General features: G+C 37.2%; 1 protein-coding gene across 5 annotated transcripts in view; it reads left to right on the forward strand.

Moving 5' to 3' along the window:
- ARL15 (ARF like GTPase 15) overlaps positions 1 to 20,659 on the forward strand; it is a 292,380-nt gene that overhangs the window by 213,657 nt on the left and 58,064 nt on the right. The window contains exon 8 of one of the 5 annotated variants that reach the window (XM_088054472.1): positions 10,642 to 10,788. The exons of the other annotated variants lie outside the window; for them this stretch is intronic. Within the exon in view, the coding sequence (XP_087910598.1) occupies positions 10,642 to 10,659 (18 nt within the window). The 3' untranslated portion in view covers positions 10,660 to 10,788. Of the gene's footprint in view, positions 1 to 10,641; positions 10,789 to 20,659 lie in introns of those variants that run through there. 5 annotated transcript variants of the gene reach the window in all.

Raw genomic sequence — 20,659 nt, forward strand, 5'->3', positions numbered from 1 at the left:
TAACATGTTCATGCAGTTCTCTGTGTATCAGCTTCACTAGACAATTCATCATTTTGATGTTTGTTTCAGTTTATGTATAAAAGGCCTAGGTATGTTACACAGAATGGAAGTAGACTGTGTTTTGGATAAAAGCTTTGGTATGGAACTACAGGACACAAACTGCTACATTGAGTCACACCAGAGGATCATTTTTCCCAGTGTGCCTTTCTGACCATGGTTGGCTTGCAGTACCATTATGCCAGTTTAGGTACACAGTGATGCTTCACCCATCATCCTGTCCTGGTTTTGAGTAATCTTTAGGTACTTCCTAATCATACGGTGTTGCATTCATACCTTTCCACCTAAAAGAATGCTGCTTCCATGAATTTCTCAAATTAATTGTTGAATGTATTTTATGCATCTGGCATCCATAGCATTCTGTGGCAGTGAGTTGTATTTTGTGTGTCAGAAATCCTTTTAAAGGACCCATGTTTATGACTAGGTAGATTGTTGCATTGATAGAAATTTAGACTCCAAAAATACTAGCTGGGGAGACAAAATTTGCAACATGCATTCTTGTTTAACTAGATGAGTCTGATGTGGTTTTATTTGGTTTTAGATATCAAATTTCTCTTCATTGAGCTTTATCCATTTGTTAAATGTTTTGTATGGCTTGTATAAGGGAAACAGATACAATGAAAACACTGAAGTTGCTTCTCCATAAGTTATGTTTTAAAGTACATTTTCTCCTAATAAAATGTTTTGTAATTCTAGTTACAAATAAGAATCAAAAAATAGTGCTAATCACCAAACACTCATCCTATTACATTTTTTGGCAGACGAAAGTGAAGCAAATGCTCAAGTATGTGGGCTATCCTAAAAATGGCATTCTATTAGGACTACTACAAACATTCCATGGGTCTTCTGGTACAACAGTGTATGAAGTAATTTATTAGTCTATACATATGTGTAACTTGCTATTATGTATAATATGACATTTGGGGGTGAAAAAGGAAATTGAAGGAGGGACAGAACTTTCCCTCTCAGCTCCATGAGAAGTTATTTTTATGCAGATAGATGTGCATTTGCATATGAAAGAGAAAAACATTCTCTTTCCTGAAGTAAAGTGAAAGGGTTTGGGTTTTCTAATATATAGATAAATGTAAAGAAAAAATGTCTGAGAACGTGCCTACTGCAGCTGCATTATTGTTGTTGTTTCTAAGGGGGAAATATTTCCACCTCTATATCCTCTTCCACCCTGCTGCAATTTCATTTGATTACAGGATCATACTTTGTCAGGCATAGATGATTATTGGTGGGTGATTTTAGTGGCCAGTGATGCCACATTGAACAGAATTTCTCTCTTTCATAGAAATGATTTCTCTCTCTTCTGATTGTTCAATTGCTTATTTTGAGAAACAGTTAATTTGCTTTTTTGGAACTTGTACTAAGGTTCTGCCCTGTGTACATGGCTTTCTGTAAGTACATGAGATAGGATCTTGGTATGTGGGAGAAAGGGTTTATGCTTCAGGCACATTTCCCTCTGTAAGTTTCTGTTTCTCTGCTAATCTTTTTCATCAAAAAAAAATGACAGTGACCAGATTAACTGAAGTCTGTGTGGACCTATGTCTAGGTGACTTCTGTGTAATAATTTTTTAAGTTGCAATTGATTTTACATTTTCAATTGGTAGCATGTAGGATAGGTAGCGTGTAGATGCTCTTCTTTCTGAGCATGCTATGGTTTGTGTTCAGTGTGAGCTGCATTCTTTTTGCACTTTGTAATAGATAACACATTAGTTTGATGCATAATTCTGTTTTATTTTTAGTTTTTGTGTGGATGCATTTTAGCTGTGGCCATCTATAGAAATGTTTTCTCTACCCAAATAATTTACAATAATCTTCCCAAAATAATGATTCAAAATTGGTACAACAAAGAACATCAGTGCTATTTCTTTCAGTTTCCATGTTGAAAACTACCTGTAGAGAATACTTTCAAAAGTGGCTTTCTACCTACTGTGATTTGGTTTCATATAACTAGAGTGCTGCGGTTCCATACTGTTATAAACCACAGTTACCATTTGATTTTGGGTGCTTTGTTGGTTGTTTCATTGAAATAAAGTAGTGACTAATTTGAATTTTCTCATCGACATAATTTGGAAGCAAGTCAGCCTAACCTCCAGTTACATTACATAATTTATATTTAGGTACTTCAACAAATGGTGTGATGTTCAAGGTCTGAAATCCTGAGCTTTGCAAGTTCTCAACACCTCTGAAAACTAACTCAGCATTCAAAGTCAGTATTCAAATCTGTGTTAGGAATGTAACTGTAAGCATCTCATTTGACAAATTTAGCCTAAATTAATTTCTGATTATTTTTAGCATTCCATATTGGTGAAATATTAATGTCAATCATGTGATAGTGTGCTCTTGACATTGTTGGCTGTTAAACTTCCTTCTACAGATTCTTCTGCAGTGTCTTTTTGAAAGATGTGCTTCATAGAGCTTAGTACCAAGTGTGGAGAGCAAAAAATGGGCCATCAGGCAGTCTGAAGTACATGCAGGTACTTCAATGGTAAGGCAAAAGAGTAAGATTCAGCAAGGGTTCTTTTAGGAATCAGCCATTAATAATATTTATTAATGTTTAAGCCTTGATTCAGCAAAGCTCTTAAACAAGGACTTATTTTTAAAGATGTTAAGGCTCCTGTCTCTGGTCCATAAATATCTTTGATTCTTTTGTATTAATGGTACATTTTAAATATTTGAAGTTCAGCATGTGCTTAAAATCCATATTGTATATGGAAATTTTACTTAGTATTCTATTTAATCCTGATTCTATTTAATTTGCTGGTGATCCTTTAAGAAAGGAATAGGATCCAGTTGGGAGGATGTGCAAGCCAATGGATAAAGAATTATGTGGTTGTAGTAATTGAAGGCTTCTCTATCTCACTGCCTTTATCATAGATTTTTTTTGTCTAATGCCAAATAGGTCACTGAAACCTAGTGGTTTTTAGTAGTTCCTTATTGTGTTTTCTCTCAGTTCTCTGCTCTTGATACCCAGCTTGAGAAAACTTTTCTGTGGTCAATGTTGACCATGAAAGACTTAGTAGGCACTTTGACTCTGGAAAGTGCTGTAAAATGATACGAACTCTGACAAATCAAACAAGAAATGTCTGGATATTGAAATGAATAAAAATGGTCTTTATTTCTGCAGATCAGTTTTTTGCAATAGTTGATTTGTTTGTTCACAGCTGGTATTCTTTTAATGAACTTTCTATGTATGTTCATCTCTGTTTTGATGTTTTGGGGTTTTTTTCTGTGCAGATAATTTAAATGAGCCTCCTGAACTCTTAATTAAAAACAGTGTGGTCTTGCATATTAGACTTGGAGGAATTTCCATGGGGATATTCCCATTAGGAAAAAAGCAAATCTCTTCAGGATGATCTTTCTCTCTTTTTGCTTAAGAGCTCTTTATTCTCAGATGGGAGGTTTTGCACTCAGTCATACTGCAGTTGCATGAGCAGTCTGTAAGCAAGCCTAACCTGGCAGAGCTTCGCATTTGAATGGTTGTAGTTGAACTTGTAGTTGCCCTTACAGGGAGCAGGAGAGGACACGGTGTTTATGAACAGTTCTTCCTTCATTATCACAGCATTGGTGGTAGTTACCGAGACTCAGCAGTCTTTTTCACAATATCTCTTTCCGAGCATCAGGGCTTTTAAAACAGAGAGTGAGCTCCTTTGAGCTTGAGATGCCTGCCTGGAGATACAGAAAACCAGTATCCAGAAATAATTGCTTGGGTAGCACAGTAGATGTCTGTTTTCACTCTGCTGGCCTGAGTTGTGCTCTACCTTTCTGAATGCCTCAGTAGTACTGGCATGGCCTGAGTATCAACCTGGTTCTCCAGCAGGAGAAGCAGAGAGGCACCAGCTGCAGCAAACAGATTAGTAGTGTTTCCTTCAGGTTTTCAGCCCATTGCCTACAGGTTTCTTACTTTGTGACCCGTGGTTGGTTTCTAAGTACATTACTCTTTTTTTCATTAGCACCAGATTCTTTTTGCCTTTGAAAGGAGAAGGCTGTTGTCAGTAAAGAACCATGCTACTTGTAGTGTTTAAGAACCACAGATTTCTGTGTGGGAAAAAGAAAATTATGGTCCGAAGGTTCAACTTCCACTGTCTCCTCAGAAAGGAGGATTTGTCCCAGGTGAAGAACTTCTCCCGTATTTTCTGAAATTTGTGTACAGATCAGCTAGGAAAGCAAGTATTCATCTGTCCTACAAATCATCTTTGCCATAGCTGTTAAGGAAATATCTGTCAACAGCAAATGGGTCTGACAAGTAGCCAGCAAAGTTGTGACTAGTTTTTTAAGTACTTTTGTGTTTGAAACTGTTGGAACACCTTTCAGGAGTAAAAAAAACACTACTGAAAGTAATTTTCAATTTGCAGTGGAGGTGTACAGACCATGGTGACTTCACATCACCGACTGTTTAGATTTATTACTTGCCTTGATGCTACCAATCACTTTCCTTCAGTCCTTTTGCAAACATTTCAATTGCTCGGAGAAATAATTTCCTTGGGGTATTTTCTTGCCTTCTTTTACTTTTTCTTAAGCTATCATTATTACTTTACTGTATTGAAATCAGTCTTGCTGTGATGTTCCAGAATTTTATATTGACTTTTAAATGTTTTTCAAAGAAGGGAAACAAGGTATTTCACTCAGCTGAGTTTTCAGGGCGACATTGCTGTACTTCAATTCACGTATCTCAAACTTGGTTTAATATAACGCAATTTTTTTATGAAACTAATTTTTACATTTTTAATTGGAAAAATATGTAATATTTATGGTACTAAATAGGTAGTCACAATGTTGCTTTATATCAGAGGCACTCAATGCATTTTTAATACTGCTATCAGTGGATTATTGTCAGAGTGAGGCTGTGGTGGACAGTGAAGAATAACAACAAGGAAAGACAATGTTATTTATCTTGCTTAATATAACTCACCTTCTGTATGAAGATTTCACGTCACAGTTTCTTCCATATAAGGTACCAATAGGAAAGTTCCTCTGTTGACTTCAGGTGGTACCTGAATCTTTTTCAAGCAAATGGTTTTGAGACTATTTTAGGAGTTGTTTGGACTCTTTGCAGTTTTTTTGCAGTTTAATTTCTTTGTCTTCTTAGTTTGTGTGTTTAGGGAGAGGATGAGGAGAACATAAGGGAAGCTCAGTACATAAACATCTATCTTACTATGATTTAATTTCCAATATAAGTTCTACTATATAGTAAGCTGGGAACTAAAAACTAAAAAGAACCATACATTATAATTCCATCTGAATTCTTCTGCTGTGGAGTTTATTTATTTTTATTATTTAAGGTTCTTCTGTCACTGGCAGTAACTTCTCTTCTCTGTATTTTTATTGTCAACTTCTGAAGTCAACTAACATGAATGTGTGCACACTTTACTGACCTAGAATGGATTAATAAAAACACTAAAATAAACAGTGTAAGGACCACGATGTAGTTCTAAGAGGTCTCAAGAAATACAAAGCAAATGTGGTACCACTACAGCACTTGCTGTAGTTTGGTGAAGCATCATTTAAGAAAAAAGCATCTTAAGAAAAACAAGTTGTCCAGTGTTAAACTGAATTGCATGTCTGCTTTCACCGAGTGTCCCAAAGCTTCATTTCAGTCTGCTGCTAAAAGGCATTGATTTGTCATAGCTGTCTGCCAGAACACATTTAAATTTTTTGAAAATAGGCTTGGTGGAGTGGCTGTAAGAGGGTGAATTAATTCTGTGTACAGCAGCAGCAGGTTGGCCCAGCGGACTTCTGACCCAGAAGGATCCTGAGTCACTGCAATCTGTTCTGTGGGAGATGGAAGGCAGTATGACCTGGCTGTTGGACATGTTTTCAGCAGTCGTGAGAAAACAGCCTGTGGGCTAAGTGATGCTATGGTTCTCCATGCTATTCCTGGCCTTGTGGGCTGTGGTGCTGCAGCAGATGGTTCTTGTCCAGTTGGGTGGATTTGAAAGATCAGAACAAGGTAAGCACAGGAAAGGCACTTGACTTTGAGGGGGAGAGGGGAAAGAATGAAGAGGGATAAACAAGCCATGTTTATTTTCTCTTTTTTCTTTGAAGTTTTTGCTTTCTATCTTTGAATTCTGTATAAATATATATATAAATATCTTAACAAGTAAACAGTAAGACCATTTTAGTGGGTGAGGAGGACAACAAAAACCTACCGTTAATGTTTCCATAATCAGCTAAAGTTCTGACTTTCTATTTGTATTTACTTGGAGAATCTTCAGTTGTGTTCATTAACTCTACATCCACAAACTTCTCGAATGTGTTGGTAGCTAAAATGAATTAATATTAGGTTTTCTATTAATTAAGGTCTCTAAACTTAAAAGGGAAAGCCCAAAAAAGAGCCTGGAACTTCTTAAACATCCTTGGTTTTCTAAATACAGCCCTTTTGGTATTTAAACACAAGACTTTGCAATCAAAAAAATCTGACTTCTCAGGACTTGAGTGTTTTAGGAAACATAAAATCTAAGTGAAATATTACTCTATATTAATTTTATATTCTGTTATGAAGAAAGTAGTATTTTATTCCTGAGACTTGCTATGAAATTCTAGACTAATGGGCCAGCTGTACTTCAGAGTATTACTTTTTGCAGCCAGTGACAGAGAAGTAGTTCTACCTTGAAGCATTCATCTTCTGCAAATTTGCTGTGCATTGAACAGCCATTTTTACCTTATTTAAACAGAGTTTTCTGGGGTAGTTACGTTTTGAGTGATTCAGATTGGGATTTTAATGTGGGAATTCTAGTTTCCTGGAAGTGCTTGCTGTGTAATTATTGACATTGATAGCCTGGAAGCATTTGGTTTTGATTCCTTTAGAAAATCTCCACGTTCCAGAGAATATCAGCTTGATAAATATAGATAAGAGCTGTGTGAAGTCTAGTCAAGTTTTGGGGGGTTGGGGATTTTGTAGTGTTTTAGTTGGTTGGATGGTTGATTGGGATTTTTTATTATTATTGCTCTACTGTCTAGAGTATGAATACTGTCTGCAGACTTTTTCAGCACTGTGCATCTGACACTAAACAGTTATATTGCTCTACACATTTAAATGGTCTATTACTAGTCTGCTGCCAGGCACTAATAAAAATATATAAACCCTCAGATCAAATTTCATTATTTTTCTCATTTTCTTTCTAGACAGTTTATGGTTGCATGAGATTCTTTAATTCCCAGTCATGATGCACTCTTAATGGGCTTTAGAATCTCATCCCCTTGGCTTCATGCCAAGCAGAAGACTCAACTATCTTTTGAACAACTATACATGTGACATATATGTATCACTATAACTCCTAATATAGCTGTTAATGTGAGGAAGTGGCAAAATTTTGTTCAACATACTGCAATTCATTATGCATAAATTTACCCATAAAAATAAGAGATAGATTTGCTAAAAAAACATTATTTGTATAAACTTTGTTTTACTTTATTTTAAACCCACTGAATTTATGGATTCAAACTCACCTGAAAGGGGAAAAAACATTAACACTTAATATGCACATTGCATAATCATGCAAAAAAATTGAGACATGTAGATGAGAAAGCTTACTGTGTTTACAATGTAAAATTCATTTTACTCAATGTAAAATTCATCTTACTAGTATAAATACTGGGCAAGAACTTAATAAAAAATCCAAATTATTTCATAATTCTAAATTACTATAATTTTCTGCTTCCCAGCATTTGATTTGGACAAGCTCAAGAAGGTGGCCCATGGGAATCTGATGAGGTTTAACAAGGGCAGATGCTGGTGCTTCTCCTGGGTCAGCACAGGCTGGGGATGAACAGATTGAGAGCAGCCCTGGGGAGAAGGACTTGAGGGTGCTGGTGGGTGAGAGGCTGGACATGACCCAGCCATGGGCACTCACAGCCCAGAGAGCCAAATGTGTTCTGGGCTGCATCCAGAGCCAGCAGCAGGGGAGGGAGGGGATTCTGCCCTACTGCTGGGCCTTCATGAGACCCCACCTGTAGTGCTGGATCCAGCTCTGGTAGCCCCAGCACAAGAAGGACACCAGCTTGTTAGAGAGAATCCAGAGGAGGCCAGCAAGATAATTGAAGGGCTGGAACATGTCTATTATGTAGAAAGTTAAAAGAACTGGGATCTTTCAGTCTGGAAATGAGAAATCTTTGAGGTGACCAAATTGTGTCTATTCAGACCCTGAAGGGAGCCTAAAGAAAGATGGAGAGCGACATAAGGTCATGACAGGACAAGAGTGAATTACTTTAAATGGAGATTAGGTTTAGATTAGGTGTTAGGAAGAAATTCTTTACTGTGAGCATGGTGAAGCACAGGGACAGGTTGATCAGACAAGTTGTGAATGATCCACAAATATTCAAGGCCAGGTTGAATGGAGCTCTAAGCGACCTGGGCTAGTGGGTGGCATCCCTCCCCATGGCAGGGTGGCTGTAATTTCATGATCTTTAAGGTGCCTTCCAGCCCAGGCCGTTCTATGCATCTAAAGAGATGATCTAAAGAGAGATAGGTCCTCCTTTGTCCTCCAAGCAAAACACCTTTTTCTGTTGTTCTCTCCCTGGCAATCTAACTTTCGGCTAACTAATTGACTGAAAATTTGGATGTAATCACTCCTCTGTAAGGAATTAATGGAATAGCTAGATGATAAGCACTATTAATGTCCCATGTTTTCCCAAAAGATGAGGTGTTTGAAAGAAAACCCAAAAACATGTCACAGCTCCTCACCAACTCACCTGTATCATTTGCCTTCTGGGGTCATAAGATGTGCCAGATCCAGGTGCTGCCAGAGCCTGTTTGTAAGTGAGTCTATTTTAAGAGACAGTTTCTGTGTAGAAATGACAAGTTTCCTGAACTTCTCCAAGGCACAGACTCAGAAAAGAACAAGTCTGAGCTGGTGTCAGTTCCTAAAAAGAAGTGTTGTTTTTCTTCTGGCTAGCCATTACCTGGCTGAGCTTATTCCAACATACTTGGGATGGGGGTGGCTGGGAAAAATTGGAAAAAATTGCTTGCAAGTCAGAAGTGAAGTATTTACCCATCTGAGTGGGACTGCTCAAAACTGGTAATCAAACACTTGGTGAAGTAACTTGCCATTTCAGGACTGTAATCTTTCCTTTCCGCTTTCCATCTGCAAAACTGGGAAAACAGCACTTATTTAGCTCACCAGGATAGATGCCATTTCCTTCATTAATATCTTGGGTGTGAGGTGGTATTCTTGCACAAAAGTCTTCAATAATCCAACAGTATTTTTGAGAAAGAGAGCTGGTACCCCTACTGTAATTTGTGTTAATTCTAAAGCTTGTTTATGCTTCTTTAAGTGATGCCCAAAGTAGGTGTGACCTTAGAATGAAACCAAGTGATATAGAAGTAGAGAAACCAAATTTGCTGAACTCACAGTGCTCAACAGTTATGTTAACATTAAAAAAATATTCCAAGATCTGAATTTTAATTTATTAAACACATGGTTCAAATATTTTACTTTCTCTCTCTATATATATGATATATATGATTATCTATAGGATTCTAGGTGTTCTGTTAGGTGAACATTAAAAATTGTAACGGGATATGAGGGTAGGAAATGTTAACATATTGTTTTATTAACCATGCTTTCAAGGTATATCCTGATGATAATTTGCATTTCTCAGTGGTACTGTTGAACTAGAGTGGATAATAAAGTGGATTTCAATTGGTACTTGTATTAATGAGCAAGCATGAATTATGGCAGCTCAGCTCACTGAAGCTTCTCCAGAATTCTGGTGGGTCTAAAAGACAGGGAGTAGTGTGGTATGCCTTTAAAAATAAATCTTTTAAATCCAGGATTATGATCCAAAATACAGACTTTATGGAATGAGAGGTTTCAGTTGAAATGGAAGGGAAACACTGGAGAGAAATGAGTAGCTTCATCTCCATGGAGTTCGTATACAATAATGGCTCATATTGACCTCTTGTAATTTTGAGTAAACAAAATTAATCTGAAACTACTCATGGTCTGAACTTTCTGCTTTGAGTTCTGTATCTTTTCCACTGTTTCTAATGGAATATATCTTTCTTTTGTCTATCTCCTTCACCATTTCTTCATCTATTCCCAGCTTCCTGGGTTCTCTTGAGCTGACTTATAGAAACAAGAAAATGAAAAAAACCTCAACCAACTAACCAAAAAACCCAACCAAATATAAAGCAAACCCCCCCCCCCAAATAAATAACCCACCTGCACTTAAAAATCCCCAACAAAAAAATCCCAAAAGAAACAACCCCTGCCAAAGAAACTAACCAAACAAAAAAACCCAAAAAAACCACAACCTAACCAAACAAACAAAGCAACAACAAAAGAAAACAAACAAACAAAAAAAATAAATCCCAAAACTGCTCAGCTGTGTAGTTCCCTTAGCTCTCTTTTATTTCTGTTGGGCATACTTTACTTGATGTTAATATAAGCCCACAACAGGAGCTCTAGTCACCCTTTTTGACTCCAGAATTTGTATAGGGCTTCAGTCCTGCAGCATTCACCTTTGTCGCTGACTAACATGGACCATTCTATTGCTACAGTTAAATCCAAATAGGAAATTAAGCAGACTTTTCTCATGGCTGGTGAATGCTGAGAGAACTTGTCTCCCTTATTCCAGGTGGCCAGTGAAAGCTGAAATGGTGATCATTTAGCTATGGAGCCTGGAAGTAAGCTTTTTCCTATTTGACTGCTGTTGATACACCAAATTCTCATCCTTCAACCTAGCTGCAGCTGGATATTTGGTTGTCACTGGGAGCCAAAGGTAGGCTGGCAGCTCTCCAAGTGAAAGCTCTACTCTGCCACATGTATTTTAGACAAGTTCAGTCAAAAGTTGGCTATGTCTTTTACTTTGAACTTAAATGAGGAAGGAAGTTAGAGGGCTTTCTGGAAAAGCCTCTTCAAGAAGCTGGGCATAACTCAGCTTCTTGAAGGATTACAATAGTACAGTGGTACTCTGTATGCAATTTTTAATTATCATAATCTGTTATAACAACCTTTAGGTTAGTGCTTTTTTTTTGTTTGAAAACTAATGTCAAAAATTTAATTCCTCAGTCCATAGGAAAGAGCAAAACAGACGTTCCAAGACAGAGAATATAAAGAAAATAATGAAAATTGTCACAGAATTACATGTGGGGTACTTTTTGCAGTACAGACAGCTTGGAAAAGTGGAAAACTAAAGATGAAGAAGAGCAGTCACACTTAGGCTGTCAAACATCTTAGCTTTATGTGGCCGTAGGAAGTTTTGAAATCACAGGTGCATTGCTGCGTCCAGTTGCAGGCTGGCAGTAATTAACAACTGGCTTAACTGCTTACTTGCCATTAAAATTTATGCCTTTGTTGTTAATTCTAAGTAGGGTCAATAAGTTGTTTTGGTTTGTCAGACCAAGCTCTGCTCTTAGCAGTCATATTGATGAGCTGCAGCTTTGTAGATGTCATGGGAGAGTGCAGTTGTCCAGACTTCTGCCCCTCTGCTAATTCACAGGTCAGTCCTAGGGAACAGCCCACTGTCTGTTTTTCAAGAGGCTGGTTTTTTTTGTCTACAGTTCTATAGTTCCAAAAATTGTATTTGTACTGTCTAATGGATTTGTTAAAGTGTCTTCTTTTCATGGATTTGTAATAGCAAATGGTCTCTAATACATTTTTAATTACTTGATTAAAATTAAATTATTAATTAGAGATTAGCTTCTATGAAGCAGAAGAAATTATGACAGGAGTAATCAAACATTAATTACTGAAGATTTTGCTGATCAGCTGTCTGCTGAACATGCTATACTGCAGGTGTGTGATAGGAATTATGCCTTTTTGGGATAACCTAAAAACAGAGGCCAGACAAAATTATACTTATATAATAATTATATTATTAAAGCAGTTATACTTACTGAAGGGCCTTCAGATACATTTAGGTACAGAACCCACACAGGGGCTACACTCAGAAATGGATGATAGGCCACAATTTTTCCCACTTTTATAAGTTTGGTCCGTTTGGATATTGGGGGTTAGTTTTCCAATTTTCCAATTACAGTTTCAGGTAATGAAGTCATTTCCCCAAGTTTGCTCCCCCCCAACTCACTTTTGTTTGCATTTCTCAGGGCCTGAGACAGTAAGGTGTCCTTGATTCCCAAGTCTAGAGAGGAATTGTTTTGTCTGACCAAAATGGGAAGACAGTACCTAACACTGTACATGGAGTTTAGAGTTATACACTAAAGAATTACAGGATTGCAAATATATGAAAAGTATAAAAGCTAAAATCCTAAGGCATCAGGAAAAGTGAAACTTTTCCATAACTTCAACTCCAAAATAGGTAAACTGTACCTCAGTCTCTTAGAGATGTGAAATGTGTTTTTCACATATGTTTTTTCAGTCATACTGTTTTAAGGAGCATATTAACCTTTAATTGCCTTGCATGTGTACTGCACATAATAGTTCAAGGTTTATTTAGTATGCATCTGGCATTATAGCACTATAAAACTGAGTAGTTTATAGAGGGTGGTATTCTCTTTCATGGTACAAGACTGGTGGCAAATCTCCTTTTATTAAAAACAGAGACAATAGATTTTACTTTTAGGGTTACCACCTTGTTGATTCCCTTTGCTTTCACCTCAGCTTTTCTGGTTTTGGTAGTTGGCTGCAAGTGCAGCTCTATATCATTGGTTTTAAAAAATCACCTGGGGATAGATAATGTGTTTTTCTTCTTTTGTAAATGAGGAATCATAGAACACATCCATTGGCAAAGGATTCAAGAAGTTAGAGTTTAAATTTAAAGTATGAAGATTTTCTTTTTGAGCAAAAAATCACCTGCTGTCCAGTAGGACAGCCACATGAAAAGCAGTCAAGTATGAGCAGTCTGACTGTACCAGTGACAAATAACTTGAAGTGTATTCTGAACTAAGAACTGTTGTGCTGGATAGCCAGAGAGTTGAGCCATTCCCAGGTGGACTTAGAAGCATCCAACCTAAATATGAACAGGAGAGTTAGCTTCCAAAGTAAATTATTAGGAGTAGACATTTGTAGTAGACAAAGCCAAATATGTTTTCCCTCTTCTGCTTTTATATCAACAGATGATGGAAGTTATTTAGTTTATACTGAAAATGTTGGAATGTGATAGTCAAGCAGAGTTGTCACACCTGTGTTATGCTTTCCTGGTTGTCTAGACATTCCAGCCTCCGTTCATTCCTGTGGATCTGAATCCATCACCTGTGCTTAATACTTATGTCTGTTGAAAAAAACCTAAATACTCCTCCAAATGGTGTGTCAAGAACATGCTCTTCTAACTTCAAACAGGCCTTTAATTCTCTTGGGTTATGTGAAGTATATTGGTGTCAAGATAGAAAGATTACTTTAAAGAAACCAGGTGTTCATTCTCTGAGATTTTTTTTATAGACTTACCCATATATCTCCTGCTGTTTTCAGCTACATCAGCATGAGGAAGCATGTATTTTTTACTATGGTGCTGCAAGCTTTTCAAACATCTATGAAAGATGCCATCCAGTTTGCTGGGTTGTACATTTTTATGTCCTTCTTTGTTGCAATATGCCTTGCATTGCCTAACTCAATTTCTTTCTCTTGAAAATGAATCTTATTCCATCTTCTAAAAGTTAAATTTGTTCTTTGAGTTTGAGACACTGATACCACAGTTCACTCCTCTTTTCCTTACCTCAGTCATCTGTCATCTTTCCAAAGCTTCAAAACTCTCAAGAGAGTACAATGAATGTCAAATGTGAGAAGAGTGCTGTCTCTGTAAGTTTGACCTGATCAGAAAAATTTTCTTCTTTTCTTCTTCCTTTTCACCCGAAATGACTTCTTCAGGAAACATCCAATCTTTCTGTAACTCAGTGGATCAAAGTGCTGTATTGTTGGATCTTAATCACATATGAATGCCTCCAGAAGGGATCAGAGCTCTCTTTGTTCATTAGAGGCTTCTAGGCCAAAACTAGTGCCAGCAGCCATAAAGGAAATATGTAAACCTCTGTTTGGTCATTCAGTGAACCATGTCACTCTAGGTTTGACCCCCACGTCTTTACACTAGATTCCTTCTGCAAGAAGGTGGCAAAGATCATGGCTGTAAAATATATTAATGCTAGCAATTATAGGCAAAGGGATTATTTTTGTCTGTCTTTTTGATGTCTCTGCTAATTTCTCTCCTTGCTGTTTCCTGCTTTTTAATGTTCTCAGCTTTAAGCACAGACTAGGTTCAAAATGTTCCAGATTTGTCTGTGTCGCACAGTGGATGGTCTACATCACTGTGGTATCATAGTGTCTTGCAAAGTGTCAGTGCTAAGTGTGTGCTAATATCAAAGTGTAAGACCATAACTGTTTGGACTTTTTGGTTTGTTTGGATTTTTTTTCTCTGTAAAATGGGTTTCTGTTCTGCTGGGAGTTTTGCATATTGGTACTAGTTATAGGTAGATGGACTGCTATTTATTTTCACCAAGTGATTTTACTTCTGTATAGTCTATCAAGATATTAGAAGAGCTAAAGACGTGTCTCATATGTGAGACATAACAGGATTGGATGGGACATTAACAGGACATTGCATATCTCCTTTTGCTTCAGCTGTGCATTTTTGTGCCGCCATTTTAATGATAATGTCACTTTATGTTTTTACATGATACAATCTGAGATGTTCTTGCTTGTAGACTAAAGTGTAGTTGATATCTAAAGTGCAATCCAGTATCTTTCTTAAACTGCTGTATCAAGCATGAATTAACTGCATAACTGATAATAAACTTACTATTTTGGAATGCTTGTAGTTAAAGGAAAATAGAGAATGAGAAGTTGCATGTTATTCAGGGTATTTGCGCACAAGCACAAGTGTTGTTGTGTATTGGGTTATCTGTCTGTTACATACTTTAAAATGTCATCCAGTGAAGAAGGCAAAGCAAACAACTTAGCAGATCAGTCATATACTGTGGATACTGAAAAGCAAATAATTGAACTGTTCATATTTGCCCTTTAGGTTAGAAAATCATTTGTGCAAAGTAAATGACAGTGTGTTCACAGAAATAAGGATTGGTTTATATATGCCTTGTGAGTGTCCGGGTTATATTACTTGAACAGTATAACTTCAAACATAGTTTCATTGGCTTTTTGTCTTCATATACTGTATCCATAAAAACAGACAAGGCTAAAAGGGAAGGAACTTTGTGTTTTGTCTAACAGTTCTGATAAAATTCAGAAAAGTTAGATATGTCAACCTTTAATTAAAAATGAAGTATTCAAATCCTACTAGAAGCATTGTGGTCTTGCATATGTTTTGAATAAAACGAGCAGAATTGCTCTCTCCTCTCCCACAAGAACAGCTGAAGATTCTATCAGACCACTAGCCAGTGGATTTTTTTATAGGATCCAGTTGTACTTGATTGTCCATGCTTGTCTTTAATCTAAACCCAGGTGATTGAATTTATACCTTCTTTTTAGTGATAGATCCTGTTAATACATTTAAACTCTTGTCAAGGAAACAAAGGAAACATTTTTTTGTTTTCTGTGACAGATGTCACTGTTCAATCTTGATTTTTCTAAGCATTGTTCACTTTTCAGTATACTCTTCTTCAAATGTTGTCAAGTCCTTTTGCAGACTTGTGCTTTCTAGCTGGCAAACATGAAGTTGATGCACTACCAGCTGGACTGGAATTTTTTTAATATGAAGTAATTTCTGCTGTCATGGATTATACATCTTTAGAAGCAGGATGTTTTATTGCTTGTAAGTAATCTAAAGACATTTTATATGGCTGATCTCTACCTACCCTCTCCAATTCCTGCTGCACTGCCTGTGGTCTGACTGACATGATGATGACACTGTCCTTCCTATTAATCTGTCTACAGCTGGTCTTATAAAACTGTGTGGCTGGTGGCACTCTTCACTGCATGTTGAGTAAATTGCTGTACAATTACAAATACTTATTTACTTGAAGTCTTGAGAATCTGATCCATCTCCAAAAGAGTTTTGCAGTAGGCAGCATAGCATATTTTCCTGCTTTTCTGGAGCAATGTATAAAACACTTCATAATGTTATTTTTTAAAAAAACTGTTAGTGCTTCATCTTGTAAGAAGATAATTTCTTTAATCAGAGTAGAGTTGGAAATGTTACATTATTAATATTTCAAATTCTAGCTCTTTACCAAGTAGACCTTTTTTGTTATAAGTCAATAATGCATCTGAATTATTAGCAGCATACCATTAGTACACTGATTCACTATAAAACTTCCAGTTTGTTTCCAGTTTGCTTCCAGTTATGGAAGCAAACATAAAACATTAGTTTGCAATTTCTAGTCTTTTTAGTAAAATTTGCATGATCTATCTGTCTATTTATTTGGGACTGTACTAAACATTCAAATCTAAAATGTTACTGAAGACCACTTTTTTAGCTGTGGGGTTTTTTTAATATATATATATATTTTAATCCATTACCTCCTTGCAATGGTTTATTTTTCTTTGAAATCTGGACCACTGTAAAGCTTAAAACTGTGTCTCTGAGCTGGAGATGGAAGAATATTCAGTAACCTGTTGCTACTTATCCCCTTCTCATGCCACTCACTCATAACAGGATAGTAATACTAAATCTAACTGGAAGTGCCAAGAAAAAAGATACGATATAGTGCTACCTTCAGACTATAGAAAAATCACAACTCAGATTTATTTTTGGTGCTTATGTTTGAAAGATGTTCTGTTTGTTGTTTTATTGCCTTTATAATACTTTGGAGTTGCACAGTCAGTGGTGATATAACAATAGCTAATATACTACACATCTTGGCATAGAAATAGCAGAATAGTTTAATCATATTCAACCTTTCAATTACTGGCTCACAAATGGCTATTTGTTCTTGATGGGTTTCTCATTCAAGTAACCCTCGACCTCATAAAATACTAAACTCATACTGCAACCTACACTTTATAATGCCAGATTTTTTCCCATTTTCAGTTTACACAGTTAACTTGTTTCAAGTTTAAAAATAATGCTTTAAAAGAATCAATTTCATGGTGAATGCATCTAGTCAAACAACTCATTTAAACAACATCTTACTCGTGTGTAGCAGACCATTTTACAAGTAACTGAGAGTTTTACAAGCCTGTGTTTCAGACAGGATAATTGGTTGTTTCTCATATGTGAGCTTGAAACTTAAACATGTTAGCTTCAATATACAGAACCTTTCCTGGCTTGGTAAGGAGTATTTAGTTAAGGTCTGTTTTAGCTGTAGACATATATAATAGTTCATTATCAAGATGTGGTAAAATGGTACAAATTTTGAATATGTTCTGTAAAAGCTAGTGGTTATAACGTTTCAGCTTGTCACTAGTGGTCAGCAAACTTAGCCTATGATGATTTCTAATGTAAAGCAAACTCAATTAGCAATTGCAAATGCCTGGATTTCTGACTTACGTTGAGCACCAGAACCCCAGAATTTAAAGAGGTGATTTTGCCTCTATTAGACCCCAATTTAGAATAGATAGGTTTCTCTCTCAGGTGAGTGGAAAATGCTTAGAAAAATCTGTTGCATTAAGATATTTTAGTCAATTGATAATAATCTTCTGATCCTCATAAAAAAATAGTGTCAGCTTTATTTTTACTATATTTAATTTTCAGTGCAGTTCTTACCCCAGGTGTAACACTAGGGCCTGTTGGTGAAACTGCAAGTCACATCCAGAGGTAGAGGGAAGGAGCTGTCTGTCAGCTTGCAAAAGCCAGGTTTCCCTTTCTGCTAGAATCACTTGACAAGTATCTGCTTTTGTTTTTCATTGGTACAGTCATGATAATTGGGGCATTACTAGGACACAGCACCTGCCTCCAGGTGCTTTTCTTCAGAAATAATCTGGCTTTTCAATGACTTTAAAGGTATTCCACAGTTGGTGTGTGCTAAGGAAAGCCTTAATTCACTTAAAGTAACAATAGCTTTATTACATAACCTGTTTTAAGTGCCTTCAATATTATTTTCAGTAGCTCTCCTTTAAGGAGACCGTAACTTTTACAAATGCTTTCAGAGTTTGGCCATTCTTTGGAGAGATGAGAGGGACATTTTATAAGGGCATGTGGTGACAGGACAAGGAGGAATGGCTTTCAAGTGAAAGAGAACATGTTTAGATTAGATATTGAGAAGAAATGCCTTACTGTGGGGGAGGTAAACATTTGAACAGGTTGCCAAGAGAAGCTGTGGATTCCCCATCCCCACGAGTGTTCAAGGTGGCATGGGGCTTTGAGCAACCCAGTCTACTGGAAGGTCTCAGCCCATTGCAATGGGGTTGGAATACAATGAGATTTAAGGTTCCTTCCAACCCAAGCCATTTTACAGTACTTTGGGTTGGAATGAACCCAGAGGTTGAAAGGTTGATAGCCTTCCTGAGATAGCTGTGTATCTCTCTTCTTGTATGTGCATCTCTCGATCAACTGCCTATTGTTTAATCTCGTTCCGTGAAGTGTGGATCAATATAATGTAGGGAAATGATATCTTGATGCAGTAAGAGAAAAACACTCATTACTCATTCTCTTATTCCTTCCCATGGAATATTTTTACTAAAAGACTTTTCAGAAAGGTAGAATTCCTTGCTGCAACCTATGGTAATGGAAGGAATACCTCAGGCACTTAGAGAAATTCTAGCCTTTTGCCTGTAAATTCAAGAGTCAAAAGAACAATACACTTCTTCAGCATCTCATTGCATTCACCTGTCTTCTGCAAATCCATCTGGATTTCCATGTCTTTTCCAGCACCACTGCTGGAAAAAGACATCTCTGCATTAGTTTGCTAATATTGCCTCCCATTTACCTGACTTAAAACATCCTCTCTTGCTGTGAAGGGCTCACTTTTTTTTCCATATCTGTGATTGCTTATGCATTTTTTATCACTTTATGGTTAGTGGCAGTTTTGGCACATGGTTTTTCTCTGGTGTACAGGGCTATGTCTGAATTGAGCTGTAATTTTCCTCTTCATATCCTTGTGCTTTCTGAAGAAAGCTGAAGGCGCCATACTCAAGCAAGCCCTGGTCAGAGAGCCTGGAGGGGTCCTGCTGTAATTCTAGGTAGAAAGTTAAAAAGCATCAAGAAATAAATGAATATGGAGCTGCCTGGAATAGTAGTTTTAAGTGGTGGCTTGCTGTGTGTTTGGAGGCATTAATCTTCTCAGAGGCATGGACCTAGAAAACAAAAATACAGACTTGCATCCTCTAACCACAGGGCAGAAAGAAATCCTCAGAAAGAGGCCCCAGAGAAGTTCTTGGTGCTGGAGAAGCTGAGAGGGTCATAGAGCCTGTGGCATTCTGACAGGAACTGAACCTGGCAGTGGCATGGTCTCTGGGAGCAATTTTGTAATCAGTACTCTGGAGTTCTTTGTCCAGTTCTGGCCCCTCAGTTCAGGAAGGTTGATGAGCGCGTCCAGAGAAGGCAACAAGGCTGGTGAGGGGCTTGGAACACAAACCCTGTGAGGAACAGCTGAGGGAGCTGGGATTGTTTAGTCTGGAGAAAAGGAGACTCAGAGGTGACCTTATCACTCTCTACAACTTCCTGAAAGGTGGGTGTAGTCAAGTGGGGGTCGGTCTCTTGCTCCAGGGAGCACCTGACAGAACAAGGGGACACAGTGTTTAGCTGTGCCCAGGGAAATACAGGTTGGATATTAGGAAAAGGTTCTTTATAGAAAGGGAGATAAAGTACTGGAATGGTCTGCCCAGGGAGGTGGTGGAGTCACCATCCCTAGATGTGTTCAAAAAAAGACTGGATGTGGCACTCGGTGCCATGGTTTAGTTGAGGTGTTGAGGATCTGGTGTTGTCACCCCAGGACACATGAGTTGGACTCAATTGTCTTAAAAGTCTCTTCCAGCCTTGTGACTTTGTGATTCTATGATTTTAACTTAAGAAGTATTTTATGTTAACTTTTTCAAATGGACTTATTACACAGTTTCTGCTTTTGAACAAGAAATGGTTAATTGCAGTTAGTTCAGGGCTTCCATTGCCTATGGACTCTATGCAGACTTTGTATAACATAATAATTTTATTATTTTATAAATAATTTTGTACTTTATACTTAAAATATTTTATAATTTTAATTTGTAAAACAAATAATTCTCCCTTTGGCAAAGGACCTGAAGGGAGGTTGGAATCATCCTATACTAACATGCTCTGCTATGCACCTGGTAAGGAGCAAGTGAAATAGGCACAACTACAGTCTATGTCTGCTTGTGGGAGCACACAACTCACAGAACCACAGCTGCTGCTGAGTGGCTTTTCTTTTGTGCTCAGTCTGACTGTTAACTTGGAACAGTGTCAGCAGTGTGAATGTGGGGAGCCAACCACAAAGCCCTTAGAAACACTGTTCTTTGGTACTGATACCAGGGTACATGTCCATACAGTGTTTTGGTGCTTTGCAGACGTGGGCATAGTATACAGATGTTATTTGCTCAAGTGCTAGATTTATGTACATGTTCAGGCAAATGCAGATGAATCATCACATATGCACTTCTACAGAAAATACTGTTTAACTGTTATTTGAAGAGAAAACATGCTATTTGCAAAAAGAATTAAGGATTGATCTTTGGACTTTTCATTACTCTAAAGTAATGTTTGACATTCAACATTGCAGATAAACTTTTTTGGGTTGGGGAGGGTAAAATCACAGCACTTGTGTACTTGTGTCCCAGATTTTTTTAGTAGTTCA

This window comes from Pseudopodoces humilis, chromosome 4 (genome assembly GCF_049639895.1).
Source record: "Pseudopodoces humilis isolate 2021_Gansu_Grassland_sample_001 chromosome 4, ASM4963989v1, whole genome shotgun sequence".
Lineage (NCBI taxonomy): Eukaryota > Metazoa > Chordata > Aves > Passeriformes > Paridae > Pseudopodoces > Pseudopodoces humilis.